Source organism: Cnephaeus nilssonii (assembly GCF_951640355.1).
Source record: "Cnephaeus nilssonii genome assembly, chromosome: 5".
NCBI lineage: Eukaryota > Metazoa > Chordata > Mammalia > Chiroptera > Vespertilionidae > Cnephaeus > Cnephaeus nilssonii.
The window spans coordinates 109,022,371-109,045,964 of record NC_137076.1 but is presented as its reverse complement, the minus strand read 5'-3'; the positions used below and the strand labels follow the sequence as shown (position 1 = coordinate 109,045,964).

Below are 23,594 nucleotides of genomic sequence, written 5' to 3'. Positions count from 1 at the left end.
AAGCCGGGCCGTAATCCGCGCCGTCGTAAAAGCGCCGGTCTCCCCAGGCGACGGGTAACGCGGTGAGATGGCGGCGCTGGTGGCGGCGGAGGCCGCGGCGCTCCCGGGCCCGGCGGAGGCGGCCGAGCCGGCCGAGGCGGCGGAGCTGAGCCGCGCCCTGAGCCGCCTGCTGCCCGGGCTGGAGGCCGACAGCAAGCTGGGCCGGCGGCGCGCGCTCGAGGCGCTGCAGCGCGCCCTGGAGGCGGCGCGGCCCGAGGCGCCCGCCGCCGACCCCGCCGCCTTCCAGGGTCCCTGGGCGCGCCTGCTGCTGCCGCGCCTGCTGCGCTGCCTGGCCGACCCGGCCGAGGGCTGCCGCGCGCTGGCCGTGCACCTGTTGGGCCTAGGCCTGCGGCGCGCCGCGCGGCCCCGCGACGCCCTGCCACGCCTGCTGCCCGCGCTCGCCGCGCGCCTGGCCGGTCCCGACCCCACGCGCCGCCCGCCGCCCGAGGCCTGCGAGGAGCTGCGCCTGGCGCTCGTGCAGCTGCTGCGCGTGGCCGTGGACCTGGGCGGCGCCGCGCTCGCGCCCCACCTGGACGACGCGGTGCGCGCACTGCGCTGCGCGCTGCTCGACCCCTTCGCCGCCGTGCGCCGCGAGAGCTGCGAGTGCGCCGCGGGGCTGGCGCGCGCCACGCCGGGTGAGCGGGGAGGGGGGCGGGGCGGGGGAGGGAGCGGCCACCGCACCTGCCCGGCCTGGCCCTGCGCGGCCCCCTCCTGGGCCCCTTCATTCCCCCTGGACACTGTCCCATCGCCTTTCTCTCAACATGCAGAACCCACCGCTGAAGTTCAAGCGGGTATGGGACGGGCCTGCCCCTCGCGGGGGGAACACGCTTTGAGAAACACCGCTCCGGTCTTTTCATCCGCATTTCTCCGGGGTCCCCTGTCTCCTGGCGTGGACGCTGTCCTCCCAAATGGAGGGAGGCCGCCCCTCTCCTGCTTCCAGCAGTGCATCCTCCCCTGTTTTAGAAACACTCGTCTCATGTGGACGTCCCCTTTTCCTAAGCGGCCATTTCCGCGGCATCTTGCCTTACCAGGCCAGGGTGTGACGAGGTAGGGGAAGCACCGACTTAGCCCGGTCCGGAAGGCTTCCCGGAGGAGAGAGCCCTGAAGGGAAGGTGGGTGCTGGGTGGTCAGGAGAGACCCAGGCTTGAGGAATAAGGTTGGCAGGTTGGAGCAAAGAGGAGGCCAAGGTGACTGCATTCAGGGAAGGAGGGGCGAGGGAGAGGGGCTGGGGGTTGAATTTAGTGTGAAGTGCAGTGGGAGCTAGGGGAGGGGGTGGAGCAGGAGATAACGACCTGTAGACAGGTCTCAAGCAGCGGCAGGACTGAGGCCAGAGGGCCCGCCTGGTTGTCTATATATGTTATTGATTTCAGAGAAGGAGGGAGAGAGAGACTAACATCAATGATGAGAGAGAATCATAGATCAGCTGCCTCCTGGGGATGGAGCCTGCAACCCAGGCATGTGCCCTGACCAGGAATCCAACTGTGACCTCCTGGCTCATAGGTCAGTGCTCAACCCCTGACCCCGCTGGCCGGCTCGGCCTGGCTGTCGTGAAGACCCTTCCAGTGCTGAGTCCTCAAGCAGGCGGCGCTGGCCCCGCTTCCCACAGCAGGGCTGGGGGTCTGGCTTGGGCACAGCTGGGGTGGGGCTGGGGCAGGGTCTTCCTGGCTCGGTGTCTTTCTCTTGGTCGACGTCCTCAGGCTCTCCTCCCAGCCCCATCTTCCGCGGAGGGGCTCGAGCCCCAGCCTTTTCCCCGTGGCCCCACGCCTGGTCGGAGCGGTGCTGCTGGGTCACAGGCCTGCTCCTGCGCCTCTCCCCGTGCCGTCCTGTGCAGGGACCTTGGCGGGGAGGGAAGGCCCGGGGCCGTGGCCTGTCCTGGGCACCCACGCACTGGGCAGGGGCTGCGGCCCACGGAGCAGCCCGCTCACTGCGGCCTCCCGCCCACAGACCACTTCCACATGCAGTCCGAGTCTCTGATCGGCCCCCTGATGCAGAGCATCTCACACCAGCACTGGAAGGTCCGCGTGGCCGTCATCGAGGCCACGGGCACGGTGATCCAGTTCGGCAACGGGAAGTCCGTGGACGACGTGCTTTCTCACTTTGCTCAGCGGCTCTTCGATGACGTCCCGCAGGTAACGAGGCCCCTCCTCCCAGGAGCGAGCGGGCCTGCAGGCTGGCGTGCTGCTGGCGCTGGCTTCCTTCTTCAGGATGTTACGCCAGACGCCGTGCTCAGCCCCAGTGTCCGTTTCACCGCTTCCAGGAACCGGGAGCTGGGTGGTCTGAATACATCTGTTACTCCTCAGCCCGAGGAGGCGAGGAGCACCGTTTCCTCTCGGGGAGGAGGGAAGCCTCAGCTGTGTGCGGCTGTGTGCAGAGGCGTCTTCAACGTGCCCCCACTGAGGCGGACCTAGTGGCAAACGGGCCTGGGAGGAGAAGGGGGGTCAGGGCTCACCTGTCCCTTTGGGCTTTAGGCCCCGCTGAGCGACAGACAGACAGAGATTGGGATGCTGGCTTTTCTTGTTGGCAGAAGCCACCTCGGAGGGCGTGTTAGCTGGTAAAGCGTCCAAGGGGCAGAGGAAGGCTGCAGCAGGCAGGCTGTCTCCCCGGGAGGCACGTGGAGGGGACCCCGTGCTCCCCTCACAGGGGGGAGGCTGCGGCCCAGGCAGGAGTCCTAGAGGGGTAGGAGGCGCCCCTGCCGTCGGCTCTAATGCCCCTGGGTGGTGGCATGGCCCTGTCCCCGACGGTGGGAGGGTTGGCCCCGTGCATGGAGCCCTGTGTCCCAGCCTCTCTGTGTCTCGTGTCACGTCTGCGCTTTCCCTGCCTGAGGCCTGCGCTGTGTGACGTGCTCAGGGTCACCCCGCTGGAGCGAGCCTCCGGCCACGCTGGCGCACCAGGCTGCCTCCCCCTCAGGCGCACAGTGCTCTCCCCAGTTACTTTGCTTTGGTGGTTTGGTTTGTGTTGGTTGTTAATGCTCACCCGAGGGTACTTTCCCGTTGATTTTTAGGGGAAGTGGAAGGGAGAGGGAGAGACAGAGAGAAACATGGATGGGTTGCCTCCTGCACACGCCCCCGACCAGGGTCTGGCCGGGGAGGAGCCTAAAACCCAGGTATGTGCCCTTCACCAATCGAACCGGGGACCCTTTGATCCGCAGGCCAACGCTCTATCCAATCAGCCACACTGGCTAGGGCTTGTTTAATTTTTAACACGTTAAGCACCCAGCCTGTTTTGTCTTCCGGACGGAAAGTTATAGTGTCAGTAACCGGTGACTGACTGGGCGCTTAACACGTTAGACATCTCTGTTAAGCTGTAATTCATGTAACATACAATTTATTTAAAGTGTTCAATGTTTTTGACATATTACGTTTTTTAAGTTTTTGGTAAAATATATGGAACGTGCCCTGGCCGGTGTGGTTCAGTGATTAGAGTGTTGGCTCTTTCATTAAAGGGTCTCGGGTTCAATTCCAAGTCAAGGGTACACCGTACCTGGGTTGCAGGTTTGATTTCTCTCCCTGGTCCTGGTCGGGGCATGTGCAGGAGGCAACCAATGTGTTTCTCTCACATCAATGATTCTCTCTCTCCCTCCCTCCCTTCTTACCATCCTACCCCTTCCTTTCTTTTCTTTAAAAACCAATGGGGAAAAATCCTTGAGTGAGGATTAACCCATCATACCTAATAAAATGGTAATATGCAAATTACCATCACTCCGCTACACCCACGATTGGGCCAGCGGGAGACACAGGGGGCGGGACTCAGGGTGGCTGGGGTGGTGATTGGGCCGGCAGGATGCTGAGCTCGCATCTCGCGTCGCCAGCGAGCTCAGCGTCTGTGCCGTGGCTGTGCTGCTGCACAGACGGGTCTCTGGGGAAGCGAGCCGGCATTTTGGAGGTTTGGGGGCGGCACGGCTCCCAGGGGAGGAGTCTGGCGGCAGTTGGGCCGCAGGAACGCGCGGCGGTGTCCCGGTGTCCGCAGAGGACACGGGTTTCCACGAAGGCAGAGGAGGCGGCGGCGGCCCCAGCATTCCTGGGTGGGAGGCGAAGGCAAGACCCCGGCCTGGGCTCCGGCCGCAGGAGGACCATGCCCCCGCCCTGCCTCGCCCTAGGGGCCCAGGGACTGCCGGCCACACCGGGTCCCGACCAGCAGACAGACAGCCTACACGTGCATGATTAAATCATGCACTGGGCCTCTAGTATATATATATATAATTCGTGCACGGCGGGGGGTTGTCCCTCAGCCCAGCCTGTACCCTCTCCAATCTGGGATCCCTCTCACAATCCAGGACTGCTGGCTCCCAACTGCTTGCCTGCCTGCCTTCCTGATTGCCCCTAACCACTTCTGCCTGCCAGCCTGATCACCCCCTAACCACTCTGCTGCCAGCCTGTTTGCCCCCAACTTCCCTCCTCTGCCGGCCTGGTCACCCTAACTGCCCTCTCCTGCAGGGTTGATCACCTCCAACTGCCCTCCCTTGCAGGCCTGGTCCTTCTCAACTGCTCTCCCTTGCAGGCCGGGTGCCTCCCAACTACCCTCTCCTGCTGGCCATCTTGTGGTGGCCATCTTGTGTCCACATGGGGGCAGGATCTTTGACCACATGGGGGAAGCTATATTGTGTGTTGCAGTGATGATCAATCTGCATATTACTCTTTTATTAGATAGGATAGAAGCCTGGTAGAGGGGTGGGGGCCAGCTGGTTTGCCCTGAAGGGCGTCCCGGATCAGGTGGGAGTTCCCTTGGGGTGTGGGGCGGCCTGTGGTGGTTTGCAGGCGGGCCACGCCCCCTGGCAATGCAAGCGGAGGCCCTGGTATCTGGAATTTATTTTCCTTCTACAATTGAAACTTTGTAGCCTGGAGCGGAGCCAAGCCTGGGGTTCCCTCCGAGGCCAGTAGCCATTTGTGTTGGGGTTATAATTGAAACTTTGTTGCCTTAAGCGGGTGAGCCCGGCCAGGGTGTGCAGAAAGCTTTGCTTCCCCTGTTGCCGGCGGCAACCCTGGCCTGCTCTCTCAAGCTCCATTCTGCCGCCATTTGTTTGAATTTGTTTACCTTCTATAATTGAAACTTCGTAGCTTGAATGGAGGCTTAGGCCTGGCCAGGGCAGGCGGAAAGCTTGGCTTCCTCTGTTACCTAGGAAACCTTGCTCTCTCTGGCGGTAGCCATCTTGGTTTGGGTTAATTTGCATACTCACTCTGATTGGATGGTGGGCATGGCTTGTGGGTGTGTCTGAGGTATAGTCAGTTTGCATATTTGTCTATTATTAGATAGGATATGTATACATACATATATATACTTATATGTACTTAGAACGTAAAATTAGATAGGATATGTATACATACATATATATACTTATATATGTACTTAGAACGTAAAATTTGCCATTTGAACCTTTTTTGCTGTTGTTAATTTGGACCCAATTCCTGGTCATGAACCACATCGCCAGGGGCCAGGTGGAGGCAGGGCTTCAGGCAGGCTACGTCTCTGCCCCTCCTGCTTCCCCCCACTGGTAACGGGCTCCCCTCAGGGAGCTAGACCTGGGCACCTTTCTTCCCTGTGGCGGTTAAGGTCGGTAGAGGTGTGCCCATCACCTTTACCGACAGCCAGCAGCAGGCCTGCGGGTGCCCCGCCGGCTTCCCCACGATTCCCAGCAGGTCGCCAGCAGCTGGTTTAAACACCCGCGGCCGGCAGGTTCCCCACAGAACGCTGCAGACACCACTGTGCTTGGGGCGGGAGGGTCGCTCACCAGCAGAGGGTCGGGCCGGAGCATCGACCGGGCCGGGAGCCGAGCGAGCGCCTGGAGCAGCCCTGGGACCCGGGCTCGGCCCCGGCCCCGGCCCCGAGCTGTCCTCCGTGACCGTGCCCCACACTTGCCCTCGGTGCTGTCTGCCCAACGTGAAACTGGCTTTCTGTCCCGCAGGTCCGGCAGGCGGTGACCCGTGTGGTGGGCGGCTGGCTGCTGGCGCTGCGGGACCGGTACTCCTTCTTCCACAAGCTCATCCCCCTGCTGCTCAGCAGCCTCGACGACGAGATGCCGCACATCGTGTGAGTGACGGGGATCGGCCCGTCCAGGTGCAGGGCGGTGGGGCTGACCTCCCCGCCCCCGCTGCCGCGTGTCCCTGGGGTTGGTTGTCACTGACAACAGTGTCCTGTGCTCACGGAGCCCAGCCCGTGCCCTTGGTCTGTATGTGTGAGGTCACGTGGCATAAAAGGGCTCTGGTTTTTTAAATGTAATTTTCCCTTCTTAGTACTTTGGGCACAGACCTCAGTCAGCTCTCAGACTGTCGGTAAAGTGAGCAAGCGCCTGGCAGTCCTGGCCCGTCCTCCCTGACTGTCCCTGTGTCTGTCCGTCTGTCTGTCCGCAGGCAGGAGGCCGCCAGCCTCTGGGAGGAGGCCGGCCTGCAGTGGCAGAAGGAGAACGAGGAGGACCTCAAGGACAAGCTCGACTTCGCCTCCCCCCCACCTGCCCATCACCCCTCGCCAGGTGGGTGCCGCCTTCCCCGACGGTGACTTGGGTCGGGCAGCCTGAGAGCCCGTCCCAGGAGAAGAGGGCGAGCCCAGCCGTGGGGCTGGAGCCGGGGGCTGCGCAGGACACGTCGCTGGTGCCTCCCCTCCCTGGGCCGGTGTCCTGGTGCCGAGTCTGTGTCCGTCTCCACTTGAAGGACGTCTCGGCCGTGTCATGTGGGTGACTTCCTGGGAGGCCGTCGTCCCCCCTGCACACAGGTTCTGCTGGCTGTCCTCCCGGGCAGATGCTGAGCGCGGGCTCGGCTGCGGCCGGGTGGGGCTGCCCCGTGTGTGCCGAGGCCCGGGCACGGTGACGTGTCTCCTTGTGGTGTTGGCAGGAGCGCACAGTGGTGTTGAGTGGGCTGTCTGTCCTGTTCAGGAGTGTCGAGGCTTCCCTGCCGTCTTGGACCTGGTCCTGGTCAGACCCGTGCTGTGCGGCTCCTGGTCCCCAGCTTGTCCCCACCCGGCGGCCCAGCAGGCCCGGGGCTCCTCTGGTGTGAAGTCGTTCCCTGTTGAGACTGTTCCTTGGTAACGCTCGAGGGAAAGGAAGCCCCCGCAGGGGCGGCCTCTGACACAGGGCGGCCTCTGACACAGGGCCGACCTCTGACACAAGGCCGACCTCTGACACAGGCCGACCTCTGACACAGGGCCGACCTCTGACACAGGGCGGCCTCTGACACAGGCCGACCTCTGACACAGGGCGACCTCTGACACAGGGCGGCCTCTGACACAGGGTGACCTCTGACACAGGGCCGACCTCTGACACAGGGCCGACCTCTGACACAGGCGTGGAGGCGGCGTTGCTCACCGTCTTCGGAGGAAGTGGAGCCGTTGACCAGGCCCACTGTGGCGCAGGTGCTCCGCGTCCAGCACTGTGTTCTCTGTTCCCACGTCTGCCCGGAGCTCGCCGCTCCGCTTTGTGCTCACCCAGGGGTTCGGAAGGTGTCAGGAAAGAGCCTGAACAGTTGTCAGACAACTGCTGTGCGAAGGCAGGAGAGGCGGCTGGAGGGCAGGTGGGCCCCGAGTGGAGCCCAGCGGGTCCGAGCTCCGAGTGTGAGGACCAGGGTAGTGCCCGTTGTGGGCAGGGACGGGACAGGGCCTCCGCCATCCGGCACCACGTCGCACCTGGTTCACGCTCACGGCCCCGAGTGCCGCCTCCTGCCAGGAGCAGCGGAGGTCCAGGAGGAAAAGGGGGCAGCCTGGCTGGGCCGGGTCTCAGGTCCGAGCAGGTGTGGCTCCTGGTCATTTCCCTGACCCCCGTCTCAGTTGACCCCCGGCCCCTGCACGGAGGGAAGGCCCACGCCGGCGCTTGGCGCTCTGCCTCGGCACAGCTGAGCGCGCCGCCTGCCTGCGGTGCGGGCCTGGGAGTCAGCCTGCAGGCCTGCCGTCGGACTCGGAGAAACAGCAAGAAATGGGTTTCTGTTTTCCTGCTGCAGTTAAGTTCCACTCGGTCTAACGGCACACAGCGGAGGCAGCTCCGTGTGCCCCACCCCCCCGGGCTCCTGCTGGCCTCTCCCTGCCCCGAGGGGACGCCTTGTCGCCTCAAGCTTTTGGGTTGTGGAAGTACCAGTTGTGTTTTCAAAGAGCAAGTTGGTGGGTAACTGCGCATTGGGTTTCTGCGGGCTGTCCGCGCGCTCTGGGCAGGAAGGTGCTCGTCCACTCCTTCAGGCACCTCCCCGGACCCGTTGCCGCCTCTGCTGCCAGGCAAAGGCCTCACCTTGTGTCTGCCTCAGAATAACCAGCTCTGGCCCCGGCTGATGTGACTCAGTGGATGGAGCTCGGCCTGCGGACTGGAGGGTCCCGGGTTCGATTCCGGTCAAGGGCACATGCCGGGTTGCGGGCTGGATCCCCAGTAGGGGGCGTGCAGGAGGCAGCCAATCATTGATTCTCGCTCATCATTGATGTCTCTCTCCCTCTCCCATCCTCTCTGAAAGCAATAAGAATATATTTTTAAAAAAATAAATAACCAGCTCTGAAGAGGCGTGGGGTGCAGGTGTGGCCCTCACACGTGGCCCGAAGCAGCACGGTGGCGTCTCCACACGTTAACGGCTCACGTGGGCTCCAGGCACCCACTTAACACGCAGCGAGAGGAGGCCCGTCCACCACCCGGGTTTGTGCGGGTGCGTTCCCAGCAGCGGAGGGGCGCACACGGGTCCCTGAGGCACGTGTGTTCCTTGGCCATGAGAGGAGTGGAGTTCTGACACGGCTGCAGCACGGTGGTCTCAGACACACGCTCAGTCCGAGCAGCTCGCGTACGTGACGTCCCCGGAAAGGACAAAGCTGCAGGCACGCAGAGGCTCAGCGTCACGGTCACGTCTCCCTTTAACCTAGAGACGCGCCCAGGGCTGGGCTGTCGGGAGCTCGTCTTCAGGAACCTCTCCAAGATCCTTCCCGCCATCTGCCATGACGTCACGGACTGGGTGGCGGCGACCAGGGTGAAGGCCGCGCGGCTGCTGGCGGTGCTGCTGCTGCACGCCGAGGACCACGCCACGCAGCACCTGGAGGTCCTGCTGCGGACCCTGCTGCTGGCCTGCGCCGACGAGGAGGCCGCCGTGGTCAGCAGCGTGAGTCCCTCCCGACCTTCCCCAGCCTTCCCGGTCCCTCGGTGCGCTCGGTTTGGGTGGCACCGTCACCTTCTAGGGTGGCAGCCGAGGACCCAGCCCCACAGCTGAGACCAGAACGCTCCCCGTCCCCAACGCCCTCACCCTCACCCCGCTCTGCGCTCCATCCTCAGGCCATCTGGAGACGCACAGCCTGGGGGTGGGGGGTGTTCTCCATCCCCACACCCTGGGTCACCCAGCTGTGCGGCGAGCTGTCCCTCCTCCTCGCAGCCAGGGGCTCCAGGGCCTGGGCCCTGTGCGGTGGCCACGTTAGGGGCCCCCCAGAACTGATCCTCCCACCAGCAGGCGCGCGGCCTGCACCCAGTGGCGTCAGCTCTGCTCAGGGACGTTGTGAGCGCAGCCGGGCCGGTTCGGCACCCTGTTGGTAGTCAGGAAGCAGACCCTCAGCCCAGGTTCCTCCGCAGTGCACCCGGTCCGCGGAGCTCATCGGCACGTTCGTCAGCCCGGAAGTGTTTCTGAAGCTGCTCTGGCCGATGCTGAAGAAGTCGCCCTCCGCCGCCGGCCTCCGGGTCCTCGCCGCGCTCATCCGGGGCTGCCCGAGGGAAGCCCTGCGGCTGCACCTGAAGGCCATCGCCACGGAGCTGGCCGGGGAGCGCATCCGTCAAGGCTCGGAGAACGTAAGAGGGCGGGTGGGGCGCCGTCACGTTATCCGGGAACGTGTTCACGATCTTTACAGAAAGGGACGCCTCCGTGATAAAGTCCCATCACACGTGTGTCTCTGGATGCGTCCCAGCCCCACCCGGGCCAGGGAGCCAGCGTGTCGAGCCCCGAGACTGGCACTCTGCTCCTGGAGGGACCAGTGTCCCGCACCTCCGTGTGGCAGGGGCGCCCTGCCCCACCCCAGACATGTGTGTGTGCATGTGCCCGTGTGCGTGTGTGTGCGAATGTGCACCCACATGTGCGTGTGAGCGTGTGCATGAGTGTGTGAGCGTGTGTGTGCCACGCGTCCTTAGGAAGGCGGTGACGTTTCCTCCAATCACCTCAGTAGCTGTAAGAACAGCCCACAGGTGTCTTGCGAGAACAGCCTGACATTTGAAAACTCCCTGTGAGGCCGGGGCACTGGGAGCTGCAGGTCTGGGCGTGGTGCCACGGCCCCAGGTGTCCGGCCACGCATGCGCCGGGGCTCAGCGCAGGAACACGGCCTCAGCTTTGGAATGTTGTCTAGTGACGGGCAGCTGAAGCGAGGAGTCGGGTAACACCAGTGGCACACACGTCCTGTCTCACGGAGGTGCGGGGTGCCGGCCCCGGCTTTCCCAGGGCCCGGGGGCTCGGGTGGCGTTGTCTGTGTGTGTGTAGGTAGATGTTGAAATTCCCACTTAAAGGCGGAGAATTGCAGCGTTTCCTCCAGGCGTTGCCATGGTCACAGCAGGACTGACGTGCTAAGGACGGGCCGGTCTTAGAAAGCAAATTCCTTTTTATTTTAATGGCTATTCCTTAGGTATACGTTATGTTCATATTTAACGTAATTATGTTAAAATGGCCGCTCCTTAAACATATATTGTAGGCCCTTTTAGAAACTAGACAAAACCACATCCTTAAAAAATCCATCACCCACCCCCGGCCTAAAAGAAACCGGACTGTGGCAGAGGTCAGGGGTCAGGGATAAGCACCGAACTGCTGCTCCCGGGCCGGGCGTCCGGGTCCTGCAGGCAGTGCTGACGGACCGACCCGCCACGTCGCCACCTGTCCCACGTTCGTCAGGAGCCGTTTTGTCCCTAGAGTTTTGTTGTGAAGACACAGAAGTGTTTCCAAATGCACAAAAGCAGCACGGGACAGACCTCCAGGACCCGTCACAGGCGCCAGTCACGGGCTCTCGCGCTCCTGTGCCGTCCGCCACCTTTTTCTTGAATTCTGGGAGGAGCTGAGGTGTTTCGAAACAAATCCAAGATGCCCAGTCATTTCGCTAGTAAATTCTCCATTACGAGTTAGCATCACTAACGCATAAGAACTTTTAAAAATGTCCATAAAATACCATTAAGCAATTAATGAAATTAGCAAGAACGTGTTCGTTCCCAATCTGTGTTCAGTTGGCCATTATCTAAAAAATGCCCTTCATGGTTGGCACTGGACGCCGTGGCCGGGCACCGCGTGTTCCGGTGGCTCGTGGTGGCCGTGGCCGTGGCCCTGTGAGGTGGGCAGTGGCCCAGGGACGGGCTGACGGCTGCCGCCCTGTTCACAGCTGCGCTACGGGGAGCACCTGCTGCGGTGCGTGCAGGCGGCGGTGTCCACGTGTGGGGCGGACTGCCGGGGCTGCGGCCTGCAGCTCATGCAAGTGCTGGTGACCGTGATGGCGCTCCCGGGGGCCTCGGGCCTTGGCGACCAGGTGAGCCTGCCGGGGACCCCGCTGGGCCTTGTGGGTGACGATGCCCCTCTGACCGATGCAATCACGACTGTAAATCCCACAAAGATGAGAGACGAGCCCCGTGAGCTGGCCTCGGGGTGCCCAGGATCTGGGGCCCTCCAGTCGCCAGCTTCCGGGTCTCGGTGAAGACAGCTGAGTGTGGGCGTCGCTGCAGGGAGCGTGGAGGAGGGTCCTCGCCCAGACAGACCTGTGGTGAGCGCGGCTAACGCACGTGCACACACGGCTGAAGGCTGGAGAGTCCCGGTGGCGTGGCTTCCTGTTCAATGTTCAGGCAGCTGCGCGGTCCCGTTGGCCCTGCCTTAAGGCTTAAGACATGGACGTCCGTCCCCACGGGCCCAGGAGCTGCTTCTCCGAGAGCCGAGACGGCGCCGGCCTGTGGGACGGGGCTCCTCCCTCCTCTCCTTCCCCGGGGCCTCTTCAGCTTGGCGTGTTTCTAACCACCTTTCAGAGGCCGCCTCCCCGGGCGGGCGGCGGGGCGTGAGATAGTAACAGCTGTCGGCTCACAGGTCTGCAGACAGACGTGCCGGCTGCTCGGGGTTCAGGACCTTCCTGGCTGTCCCCACCTGAGGAGAAGCGGGGAGGGGCGCGTGGGGGCACCCGGCTCCCCTCACCCTCTGTCCAGGGCAGCAGTTACTGTCGCCCACCGGTCTGTCGGGGCGAGCCGAGCAGAGGACACGGGGTCGGGGGCGTCTGCTCGTGTGCACCAGGGCTGCTGCGTCACTTGGGGAGCGGCGGCCCCTGCAGTCCTAGGTCCCTGGGACGCGCCCGAGGGTTTGCACTCCTCACGGGGACGTGGCCCGTGGGCTGAGCGGAGGGGAGATGGCCCCAGCCTGTGACTCCCCCTTCCAGATTCAGGAGACAGAGGCCGCGCTGGCCGCGGTGGAGAGCAGTGGCGACCGCCAGGACCTCTACCGCCAGCACGTGGGCCCCCTCCTGGAGTGGCTGGGCGGCTCCCAGCGGGGCTGGACGGCGCACTCCCCGGAGCTCCTGCAGTTCGGCACGCTGGTCGCCCACGCAGGTGAGCCCCGTGGCCCAGCGCCCCAGCGCTGTGCTGAGCGAGGAACAAACCTTAATTTCTGAAACGCTGAGAACATTGTGCTGAGCTGGAGTGCAGCTCAATCCACTCCCACTCGGCACGTGTCCGCGGCTCCCATTGGGCAGAGCTCGGCGTAGGCGGTCAGGTGGCGTGGCTGCCGGGGTTGGGCCCAGCTGTTCCCAGGTTCTCCGGCCTCCCGCCAGGCCTTTCCTGGATGGGCGGGGGCGGGGGGTGGGGGGCTCTCGGTAACGGAATTCCAGCGACTCAGTGCAGACACGGTGGGCCGAGCCGGTGTACAGCTGTGAGTGCGCGCAGGGCTGAGTGCGCGAGCGCTGTGTTCCTGTGCTGGTGTCCGTTCGTCACCGTATTGCTTTCCTGAGCCCCTCCTGCCGCCCTGTACCTGTCCTTCCCCGGCCGGTGGGAGCCCCTCCTGTCCCCTGCTGCTCTGGAGGAGGGTCCCGTGTCACGTGTTCTGTTTCGCGTGTCCATGATGTTCCCCAAGCAGGCCCACGAGTCAGGTGCTCGGGGGCCACAGCCCAGATGGGGATGCTGGGCAGGTGTCCCGGGGACCAGCCTGCGTCGTGGCGGGACATGCAGGGCTGAGGCGGCTGCCCCTGAGGCGGTCTCTAACATCTGTTCCTACCTGCACTTTCAAAAGGTGGTTCTCGTGTTGGCGTCACTGATTGGCACCTCGGAAAACCAACTCTTTGGGGCCACATCTCACATTCTACCCAGAAAACACTGGCCGCACAGCTCAGTCACCTGACTGGGTTTCCTCTGACCCCTCTGTGTGCGGGAGTGCGTGCATGGGGGGTGCGTGTGTGCATGGGGGTGCGTGTGCGCATGGGGGGCTGTGGCCTGTCTGATCCTGGCGTGGCATTCAGGGAATCCCATCGTTTCGTTAGTAATTGACTTTTGTTGATATTTAATATATTGCTGGGCTTTAATTTTTAATAATTTGGGAAAACCTAAGAAGTAGGAAGTTTACAGACTGAGTGATCAGAGTGAGTGGGGCTGAATGTTCTCAGTGACTTTTCTGAGATAATCACGTCCACGATGGGGAGGGGTCGCCCCGCCCGCAGGGGGGCTGCTCGCCTGTCTGGTGCGGGGCTCTCGCCTCCCACGGGGACAGGACCCGGCTGCTCTGTTCCAGGCCCTGCCCTCGGAGAAGCACTGCCCCACCTGGTCCCCGTCCTCCGGAGCTGCCTGCAGCCGGACAGAGACCCCCAGATGCGCCTGAGGCTCCTCTCCGTCCTGTCCCGGGCGCTGCTGAACGCAAAGGAGACCGTGGACTCTCAAGGGTATGTGGGCTCCCCCTGCGGCCCGCCCCACGCTGCCGCACCCCCACGCTGCACCCGCCTGCCCCACGCGAGTCCCTGCTGCAGCGGCTCCTCCGGGGAAGCGGTGAGGCGGGCAGTGCGCGCAGGCACAGGAGGCCTGGTCCCAGTCGCTCAGGTGTGGTCGTTAGAACTCCACTGAGCGGAAGGGTCTGGGAGCATTAACCATTCGTGCTTCTCTGTTAGCTGTGCTCAGCTTGAAAGGCCTTTTGGCACCTTTCCAAACCACAGACCTGACGGAGTCGCGGTGGTGGTGGGATGCTCGAGAGCCTCTGGCTGCTGTGCGGCTGCAGGGACGGGAGCAGCCTGTGGACTCCCATCTCGGGGGGGCAGAGCCTCCAGGGCCCCCCGACCTTTGTTAAATCTGCAGAACTGGGTAGTGGCTCAGGTGGACGCTCGGAGCTGTGGGGACCGCCCCCAAGGGAGCCTGCTTGTCGAGGCCGCCGTGACGTTTCCACAGACGAGTGGCCGCCCAGACGCCCTCCTCTGGCCGCCACACGGATCCCTCTCCGCTGGGCCTCCAGCCAGACATCAGTCAGGAACTTCGATTCCCAGCTTGTCTGCAGAAACCGGGCCGAGGAGGGACCATGAACACACGCGGCGTGCAGCCTGGCGCAGTCGCAGGCCCTCGCGGGGTAACCTGAGGCTGCGTGAGTGCCAGCCAGGGGCTCACCTGGACCCTGTGCTCGCGGGTCCAAGGACACTCACCTGCTGACCAGCGGCCGAGTGTGGACGAAGTTCTTAAAGGAACGGCGCTGAGCTTCACGCTGCAAGAAACCAGTGTGGGGGGAGAAAGTCTGTGGTTAGTTACTTAGGGGAAGAAGGAGCTGTTTCTACAGGCAGGGAGGTTAACTCACCACGTGGTTTGATCGTTAGGGCTGTGAAATGGCGACTGTGGTGTCACTGACTCGCTGGCCGGGAGCCTCGTCTGTTGGTGTCCGCTCATCAGTCAGCCCTGCTCTGGGCGAGGGGCTGGCTCCCGGCCCCGCCTCACGTCTCTGCAGACCCACACGTCCACAGGCGCTCCGCAGAAGCCATGAGGACATGGTCTCAGGATGAGCACGGCCGTTTCCGGGGGACTGCCACTACGGTGGCGCGGCCCCCTTTGTGCAAAGCACTCGGAACAGCGAGCAGGTCCCCTGGGGCCGGGCTTTCTGGGATGGCTCTGCAGGGCCGCCTGTCTGCCGAGCTCTGAGGAGGCCGAGGCCAGCCCACTGCTTCCTCGGGTGGGCCGGCCTGCCAGGTGCGTCGCTGCGCAGAGCTGGTGCTGGGGGCGGTGTTCACGCCGCAGCCCTTGTGCCGCGAGGGCAGGTCAGGGTGGGACGCAGCGCAGGCCACTGCCCGGCTCCTGGAGGCCAGCGCTTGGCCCCTGGGGCCTCCATCCTCGTTAGGGCCGCTCAGAGCACAGGACACGGCACGTCTTTCCAAGACGCTCCTGTCAGCGCTGCCCAGGGAGCCGCAGCTCTGCTTACGATTAAAGCGCATAAGTCATCCTGAGCCAAACGCGCTCTCCAGACCTGCGCCCTTTCCTCCATCCTCGGCTCTGCAGCGCCCCCTGCTGGAGGCCGTGGCCCTGCACCCTGTCTCTCCAGCTCTGGACAGTGGGGGCAGAGACGTGAGCCACTTTGAAGCATGCTTTGTAATGATGCTGGGACGTAGGAAGTAGTTGCTTGTTCAGGAACGTGTGTTTTGATCTCTGAGCGGAGGCCTTGGCTGCCGTGCGGAGGCTCATCTCGGGTGTGGAGGGAGCTGGCGCCTGCAGTTTGGAGCCACCAGTGCCGGGCTGGGGTCTGGTGTGTGTGTGTCCTGGTGGCATCCATGTGGTGGGTCACCACTGAGAGGCAGCCCCCTGCTGAGTTGGCGGGACGTCTGCGTCTCTGTGTCGTGGCACTCGGGGTCCCGGCACAGGCCTGGGGTTCCTGTCTGAGGGGCGTGGTGGGGCCTGTAGACCCGTCTCGTAGGGTCACCACACGTGCAGTGGCTGCTGGCCTCCTCCCGGAGCCGGAGGAGTGGCGGGAAGCGCTCGGAGCAGCGGGGTCCTTGGGCCCTGGGCTCCTCTGGGCTCCTCTGGGCTCCTCTGGGCTCCGGGGCCAGGCAGCTCCCAGGAGAGCCAGCAGGGGCCTGGCACTCGCCGGGCCGTGACCACGCTGGCTCCGTCTCTGCTGTCTGCTTGGCCTTGTCCCCTGGCTCAGGCGGCTCCCCGTGAAGGGCCAGTCCTCACCTCCTCTGCTTCCTCCAGGCAGGTGCACCGCTACCTCGACACCGTGGTCACAGACATCCTGGTCCCCAGCCTGCAGTGGCGCGCGGGGAGGACGGCCGCGGCCATCCGCACGGCCGCCGTGTCCTGCCTCTGGGCCCTCATCAGCAGCGAGGTCCTGTCGGCCTCACAGGTGCGACTGGGGTGTCCTGGGCCCTGCGGGCGGGGCTGCGGCGGTCTCCCTGCGTCTCCTGGGCTGAGGGTCCTCTCGGGAGGGTGTGGTCCTGGGGGACGAGTCGGTGGGATGCAGAGTCAGGGGTGTTTTCCTTTGGTCATTTTGGGGGTTCTCTTAGGTTTGCGCATTGAATGTTCCTCTTCACAAGATAACGTAGTCACAGGAGCCTGACCAACGTGTGTGTTCCTCTCCCGGCCAGCAGGGGGTTCAGGGAGCAGTAGGAAGTGTTCGTGTTGTTTCCCTGCTTGTGGACACGTGTCCCCAGGGGCTCCCCTCCCGCAGGCTCCACCTGGCACCGGGACAGCCTGGCTTCAGTTAAAATGCCCCAGGTTTGCTCAGACACGGCAGTTGCACTAGGAAATAGCAGGCTGGCGGGTTTGTGTCTCAGTGAGACTTTGTGAATAATGATTTTTAAAAACCAACTGACCAAGTTAAACAAAAATTGTTCAAATTATCTAGATTTTAAAATCCAGCTTCATCTGCCTATGTAGAAATCCCAAAATAGCATCCAGACCCCTTTGTATTTGCACCAAACCCCGTCCGTGCTCCGGCCGGTGCGTGCAGATGCACATCACACCCGCGTTGGCGCTAGCAGGTGGAGGACGTGCGGGAGACGCTGCTGCCCCCGGTCCTGACCGCCCTGGAAGAAGATTCCCAGATGACCCGACTGACCTCCTGCCGAATCGTTAGCGCGTTTTTAAAATCCTCTGGTGGTGCGACTGAGCCAGATAAATTCATCAAAATTTATCCTGGTAGGACATTCTTCTTTCCCAGAGCATTTGCATGTACTGAGAGCTGTTTTCTTTTATTGGAAAATTAGAAAATGCTACTTTAACTTCCCGTGAAGTTGGCGTTAAGAGGCCAAACTCATCAGTGACAGATAAAAAGGTCACTGAGTAACCAACTCGGGGAACAAGGCAGATGGGCCGGACATGGGCACGAACCGGCAGAGGTGGGCAGACGCTCAGGTGCCCTCAGCAGCCAGGATGCAGCCCTCGCGCGGCCGGGACCCCTGGGTGCGAGCACAGGCCTGGGCGAGGCGTGCGCCACCCTCGACTTGAACTCCCGGCGCCACTGCCTCTTAGGAGCCAAAGCACCAGGTGGATCCCTGACGCAGGAGCCGGACCTCGCCCGCCAGGCGGGATCCTGAGCCCAGGGGGTCCTGCCTCAAGGCCCCTGGAGGCGGGAAAGCTAGCTCCTTCCGTCCCACCCGAGAGCGAAACGCTGTTATCCACCCTCAGAGTTACCTTTTAAAATGCGTCTGCGGTCCTCAAAAAGGTACAGGGTAACGCCCAGTACAAACAAGTTGAGAAGACGGTGACGGAAAGAAGAAGGGTCGTGGGAAAAAGAATCCACTGGGAGATGCAGGTGGACCCGTGGGCTGAGGCCCAGGCCCAGGGCAGCCGCCTCGGGGGCAGGGCTGGGTTCTTGTTTCTTAAACTCGTTTTCATGACCTGTGCTGGCATGCCACAAAGATGGCGAGATTTTTTAAAGATGGTGGTAAGAATTCCTGGGGATGAACAATAGTTACTGAAACTGAAAACTTGGGGCACTGGGTAACGATGGACTGGACCTGCTGAGATGGTTCGTGGGTGCGAGGTCGTGACCTCGTCTGAGGACGGCCCCTGCCACACAGGCTGTGCTGTCCTGCCATGCTCTCGTCCCCGTGCGTGTGGTGTGCGCCAGCGCCTGCTGAGTCGCCACAGGACGCCCAGTTGTGGGGCCAGCATTCTTGGGGGGCATGTGAGACAAGCGTACGTTAGATCAAAGCCTCACCGTGAAGGGTGAGACTCCGCAGTGGGCGGGTGGCTGTTTCAGCAGCAGAGGCCTGGAGGCTCAGCAGGAACAAGGCTGGCTCCGTTCTCGTCTCCATCCCAGAGCCTCCGAGGGCGGGGCCCACAGACATCCCCCGTGCTGTCTGCTCGTCACGGTGGGTGGGTGGCCAGGCATGGCGCCTGTGGGTGACAGGCTTTGAATCTGGGCATTGCGGGGCCCAAGTGGCCGGGAACCTGGCAGGTGTGCAGATGAGTGCAGAGGAGCTGGGGCCCAGCAGTGTCCGCAGTGCCCCCCACCCCAGCACCTTAGGAGGCCTGGGTGCGGACGGGGTCTCCGGGTGCGGGCGGGGTCTCCGGGTGAGGACGGGGTCTCCGGGTGCGGACGGGGTCTCCGGGTGCGGGACGGGGTCTCCGGGTGCGGGACGGGGTCTCCGGGTGCGGGACGGGGTCTCCGGGTGCGGGACGGGGTCTCCGGGTGCAGGACGGGATCTCCGGGTGCAGACGGGGTCTCCGGGTGCGGACGGGGTCTCCGGGTGCAGACGGGGTCTCCGGGGACCCGGTGAGCACCTGCGCAGGCCGGGCCCACCCCGCGCTGCCCTCTCTCCAGAACTCCTGAAACGGCTGGACGACGTTTCCACTGAAGTGAGGCTGGCGGCCGCCTCGGCCCTGGCCGTCTGGCTGGAGAGCATCAGAAAGGACGGCGCCGAGGCCTGTTACCAGCGTGACGTCCAGCACCTGTACAAGGAGCTCCTCGTGTACCTGGACGACCCCGACAGCGCCGTGCAGGACGCCGTCTTGGGTAAGCCTGGGTGACTCCTGTGCCTCTTTGGGTACGAGCCGCTCTACGTGGCTGTCAGACGGGCACACAAGCACAGCAGGCAGGGCAGCGGGGGTCCCTCAGGGCCACTGGACACCCCAAAGGATGCTGGCCTTTGTGTGAGGCCAGCGATAGTTACTGTAATATAAATTAAAATAGAGTAAATTTTGTTAAAAGTAACAGGAAGCCCGCCCTGGCCACGTTGGCTCAGTGGTTGAGCATCGACCTATGAACCAGGAGGTCACGGTTCAATTCCCTGTCAGGGCACATGCCTGGGTTGCAGGTTTGATCCCCAGTAGGGGGCATGCAGGAGGCAGCCAATCGATGTTTCTCATCATCGATGTTTCTCTCTCTCCCTCTCCCTTCCTCTCTGAAATCCATAAAAATGTATTTTAAAAATGTAACAGGAAGCCCATTCTATTTATAATAATAAAAGCATAATATGCTAATTAGACCGGACGTCCTTCCAGACGAAGCCGGGCTGTGAGGGAAGCCAATGCCGGCAGCCGGAGAAGGAAGACTACTCTTGCACAAATTTCATGCATCAGGCCTCTAGTATTAACATAAATAACGTGTTTCTGAAAGATGTATTTTCCAAAACCAAATACTGAGTAAGGTGTCATTGTTTTACGTGTCCATTGCATGTAAAACATTTTAGTTTGATGTAGTCCCATTTGTTTATCTGTCCTTTTGATGCCCTTGAGAAGACATCCAAAACGCTATCGCTAAGAGGGGTGTCACGAGCTGCTGCCTGTTGTAGGGTTTCAGGTCTTACATTTAAGTCTCTAACCCATTTGGAGTGTGTCCTTGTGTGGGTCTAAGAAGGTGGTCTGATTGCATATGTTTTGCATCTGTCTGTCCAGGTTTCCAACACCAGTCATTGAATAGACTCTTTACCCCACTGTGTTCTTGCCTCCTTTGTCACGGATTCATCAGCACTGTAGACATGGGTTGACTGGGCCCTCGGCTCTGTCCCAGGGGCCGCGTGTCTGCTCTGTGCCCGTGCCGTGCTGCTGGGATTCTTGTTCTGGGTTGGTGGTCACTTGTGCACCTGGGTGTCTGCTGTCTTACAGAGGTGCTCCAGGCGGGCAGCGTCCTGTTCCCCGACCTCCTGGTGCGAGAGACCGAGGCCGTCGTGCACAAGCACCGTTCCCCCACCCGCTGCGAGCGGCTGCTGCAGCACGTGCAGGCCCGGCCGCCCGCCAAATGACAGGGCTCCGTGCGGGCCGTCGGTGCCACCGCTGCAGGTGGGCGCCAGCGCCAGCCCTCGTCCACAGCCTAGGACACGAACAAGAAGACTCTGACAGCAAGAATGTATTTCCTAAGGAAAATGCGCAGTGTTGTGGGACGATGTTTCAAACCCAGCAGTTTCTGAAATAAGGTTCTCTGAGTGGCTCTGTATTTTATGTCCTGTTTATAAGTTCATTGAAAGGTCAGCCAAAAGCCTACAGCTCATTTGACAGTAAAACTAAATGTCCACTGTGCACACTGCAGGCAGGCCCGCGCTGGCCTGCTTCTACGCTCCTGCACTGCTGGGCTCGGATTCTGCTCCATCTGCTTCAGTGCCACCACGGACGTTCCTCACCATTAAAATAAGCCAAAGGGACTTAGTTTTCATTCTTTCTTTGGCTTCTGTCTGTTGACACTTTAGTGAACAGACTTAAAGGAGTTTGAAATCTTAAGATTAGTGAAATTTTTCCCGTTCAAAATATACTGGAACTTAAAATGTTTTATGGACCAATTCAGTCAGTATCTTTTCTTAGGTCAGTAACGCTAACAGTGTTGAAAACGGAAGATTTATTCAGATTCTCGTTGCTCTCAGTAGCAGGAATGTAAGTTGTACTTTATTCTCCAGCACTTTCTACACCCAAGTGCCTAAAAGATTTCATTTAAAGTGATTATTTCCATAAGCCAAATGCTGTGTTTTCTAACAATCAAATATTAACATTTATGCTTTGGTGTTTGACTTAATTAAAAATATTTATTATAATTGTTTTGTATGCCTGTCTTTATGTGTTTTGATAATTAGTTGAAATTTTTAGAAACCGTTTTTTTCCTTAGATTTAACCTCACAGGAAAGGCAGCCTGGAGAATCCTGGGCCTGTGGAGGGAAAGGGGTGGTCACCACTCGCTGCAGTGCCCGCTCTGGACACCAGGTGGCAGGAGCTCCCGCAAGATGGCAGGCCATCAGCAAGGCTGCCCTGGGCTCTGGGGGAGAGGCTGGGTGTTGGGATGGGAGACCACGGCCTGCAGAAGGGGTGTGATCTGTGCACACAGTCAAGGCCCCATGGGGATGCGTCCCTGGCTCCATTGACATCGCCCATCTGTGCCCCCTTCTGAGCCGTTTCTATGAATGATGGCTGCAGGAATGGAGGAGGCCCTCTGGGATGGACTTGCTCAGGTATTAGTTCCCAAACTGCCCTTTGCCTTCGGTATCCTCTGCCTTTCCCTTCCTCCGCGTCACATGGAAACTGCTAGAAATGCCAGTTCTTGGGCCTCAGCCCAGACCTCCTGGATAAGAAGAGGTGGGGCCCCGTGGTCGCCTTGAGGGGACTGACGCCCCTAAAGTGGGAGGACCCCTGCCTGAAGCACCAGGCGTTTTCACATCCAGCCTGAAGACCCATCTTCCGTTTGGTCAGCCCGTAGGTGTCACAGGAACCACAAATAAACGGCCGTGCGCTTGGCTGAGAGGACAACACAACTCACCCCACCTGTTTTGTTGATGGTTCCTTCGCTGCAGGAAATTGTTTGTTCCGGGCACATGTGGGAGGCAACCAGTTGATGTTTCTCTCTCTCCCTTCCTCTCTCTCAAAATAAAAACATCCTCAGTGAGGATTTAAAAATAAAGTAAAAATAAAGTTGTCTTGTTGAGAAATGCAAAGACTTGTACCCTAGTGTCCACAGCGGCTTAGTAACAGGAAATAGTGCAAATGTCCACCAACAGCTATGGATGGGTAAACAAATATAGTTTACCCACCGGCAGAATACTATTTATTCTGCCCCAAAAAGGAGCAGAGGACGGAGGGGGCGGAGCAAAGGCCCGGGCGGTGGAGGGAGGGCAGGCAGAGCCGCTCTGTTCTTTCCAATCACCGAGTCCACAATGGCTGTTTGCCTGGCACACTCCTCTCGACTGTGTATGGGTGACCCTGTGTCATAACAAAGCATTACAACCAGAGAGCCCAGAGGCTCCTACGGAGGGAGAAGAGGGTCCCCTCGGCAGCTGCCTGGCAGCCGGGACGTCCATGTTTCCTAAAGGTAAGTCTTCCCGGCTTCTCCGTATCCTCCAGGAGTCTCTAAACACCAGTGCCATCCGGACCTCCAGGCATGGCCTGGTGAGGTTTGGCAGGAGAGAAGCGATGACTGGCTCCGTAGGGAGCGGTGGCCTCTGGGGAGCACTTTTTCTTGTTGATGCCTTTGAGTCACATGACTTTAAAGGCATTTTAAGAGGCTACAGGCGGCGCTGCTGTGGCGTCTCGGAGGGAGGCGGCAGCCTGCACTCTTGACCGAACCCCTCAGCCTCTCGCATGGCCTAGCGGTGCCCTTGGCCTTGTACCCAGGGGTCTCGGCGTCCTCCCGATAAGCAAATGATGGTGCTCGGGCTGGCAGGGCGCTGAGGCCTGGAACCTGCCCCGGCAAAAGCACTTCCTCGTTGGCTGTCGGCGTGTCCGCAGGGTGGTCCGAATGTGCTGGAAAGTGTCCCTGAGCAGGCGCGGCGCGGCGAGGTGTTGGCTGACAACGGGTAACTGTAGACGAAGGATCGAGTCCGAGGTCGCGGTGTCCCTGGCCTGAGCGGCGCCTTTGTCCTGGTTCGTGCCTGTTTCTGTTCCCGCTCTCCACACTGTTGCCGTTCTGGCGAAGACTGAGCGCGAAGAGCGTGACGGGGCGGACGGAGCGGTTCCGAGCGGTTCCGAGCGGGCCGCTGGCGCCGGGCACGAGGTGGCGTTCACAGCGTCGGGACCAGCTATTTGGGCCCCGTCCCTGCGGAAGCATCTCTGGGTTTGGTGCCAGGACACAGCCGCGCTGGCCACGACCGGCAGGTGCCCGGCCGCGGGACGCCGCAGGGGCACCCGGTCCTGACGTCACACCCAGGGTCCGTCACCCCGAAGCCTGCGGCACTGCGAGCCAAGATCAGGAATCACTCGCTCAGAGCCGCCGCGTCCTGCGGGCACAGGGGCCGCGCGGGCGCCACCGGCATCCGCCCCCGGGACCCCGGCCCGGCCTCCCAAGGTCTCAGCCGCCGCGAGCGCGCAACGCGTCCCGACTCCCCGGGTGTCCCGCCGGGGCCGCGTCTCGCGCACGCGCACGCGCACGCGCAGGGCCGGGCCGTCGTTCCCAGCTGCCCTAGCGGCAGGGCAAGGCGGCGGCCACGTGACCCGGACTCGGCCAATCGGGCGCGGGTGCGGCCGGCATGCGCAGATGCACGCGGCGCCCCGTCCGGCCACTGGTGCGTCCCGAGCCGGCGTAGCCGCGGGCGGCCTCCGCCCTGGGCCTCCCCCGCCCTCGTCCCCGGCAAACTGCGGGCCCGGGCCCGGAAGCGTGACGAGTACCAGCGCCTCGGACCGTGGCTTACAGTCACGTCCTCGAGTCCACGGGGACGGGAAGCAGGGACAGCTCCTCCCTCGGGAATGCCCCGGCCACAGGTGCCCACAGTGTGCGGAGGCGAGGCCACCGCAGAGGAGCGCCGCTCCCGGC

At 61.8% G+C, this 23,594-nt stretch overlaps 1 protein-coding gene across 2 annotated transcripts; it reads left to right on the top strand.

Moving 5' to 3' along the window:
* The first annotated feature begins 52 nt into the window (after nt 1-52).
* On the top strand, nt 53-23,291 carry DNAAF5 (dynein axonemal assembly factor 5). Of its 2 annotated transcripts, none has more exons than XM_079771206.1 (13): nt 53-674; nt 1,984-2,168; nt 5,939-6,063; nt 6,384-6,502; nt 8,854-9,086; nt 9,548-9,760; nt 11,323-11,466; nt 12,355-12,523; nt 13,695-13,842; nt 16,118-16,268; nt 16,906-17,062; nt 18,693-18,884; nt 19,976-23,229. In XM_079771206.1, the coding sequence occupies exons 1-13, from the start codon at nt 68-70 to the stop codon at nt 20,110-20,112; spliced, it is 2,580 nt and encodes an 859-aa protein (XP_079627332.1). In that variant the 5' UTR covers nt 53-67; the 3' UTR covers nt 20,113-23,229. The 2 variants fall into 2 exon arrangements, with proteins under 2 accessions (XP_079627332.1, XP_079627331.1); XM_079771205.1 differs by having other exon boundaries at nt 55-674; nt 16,903-17,062; nt 19,976-23,291.
* Nucleotides 23,292-23,594: the final 303 nt, after the last annotated feature.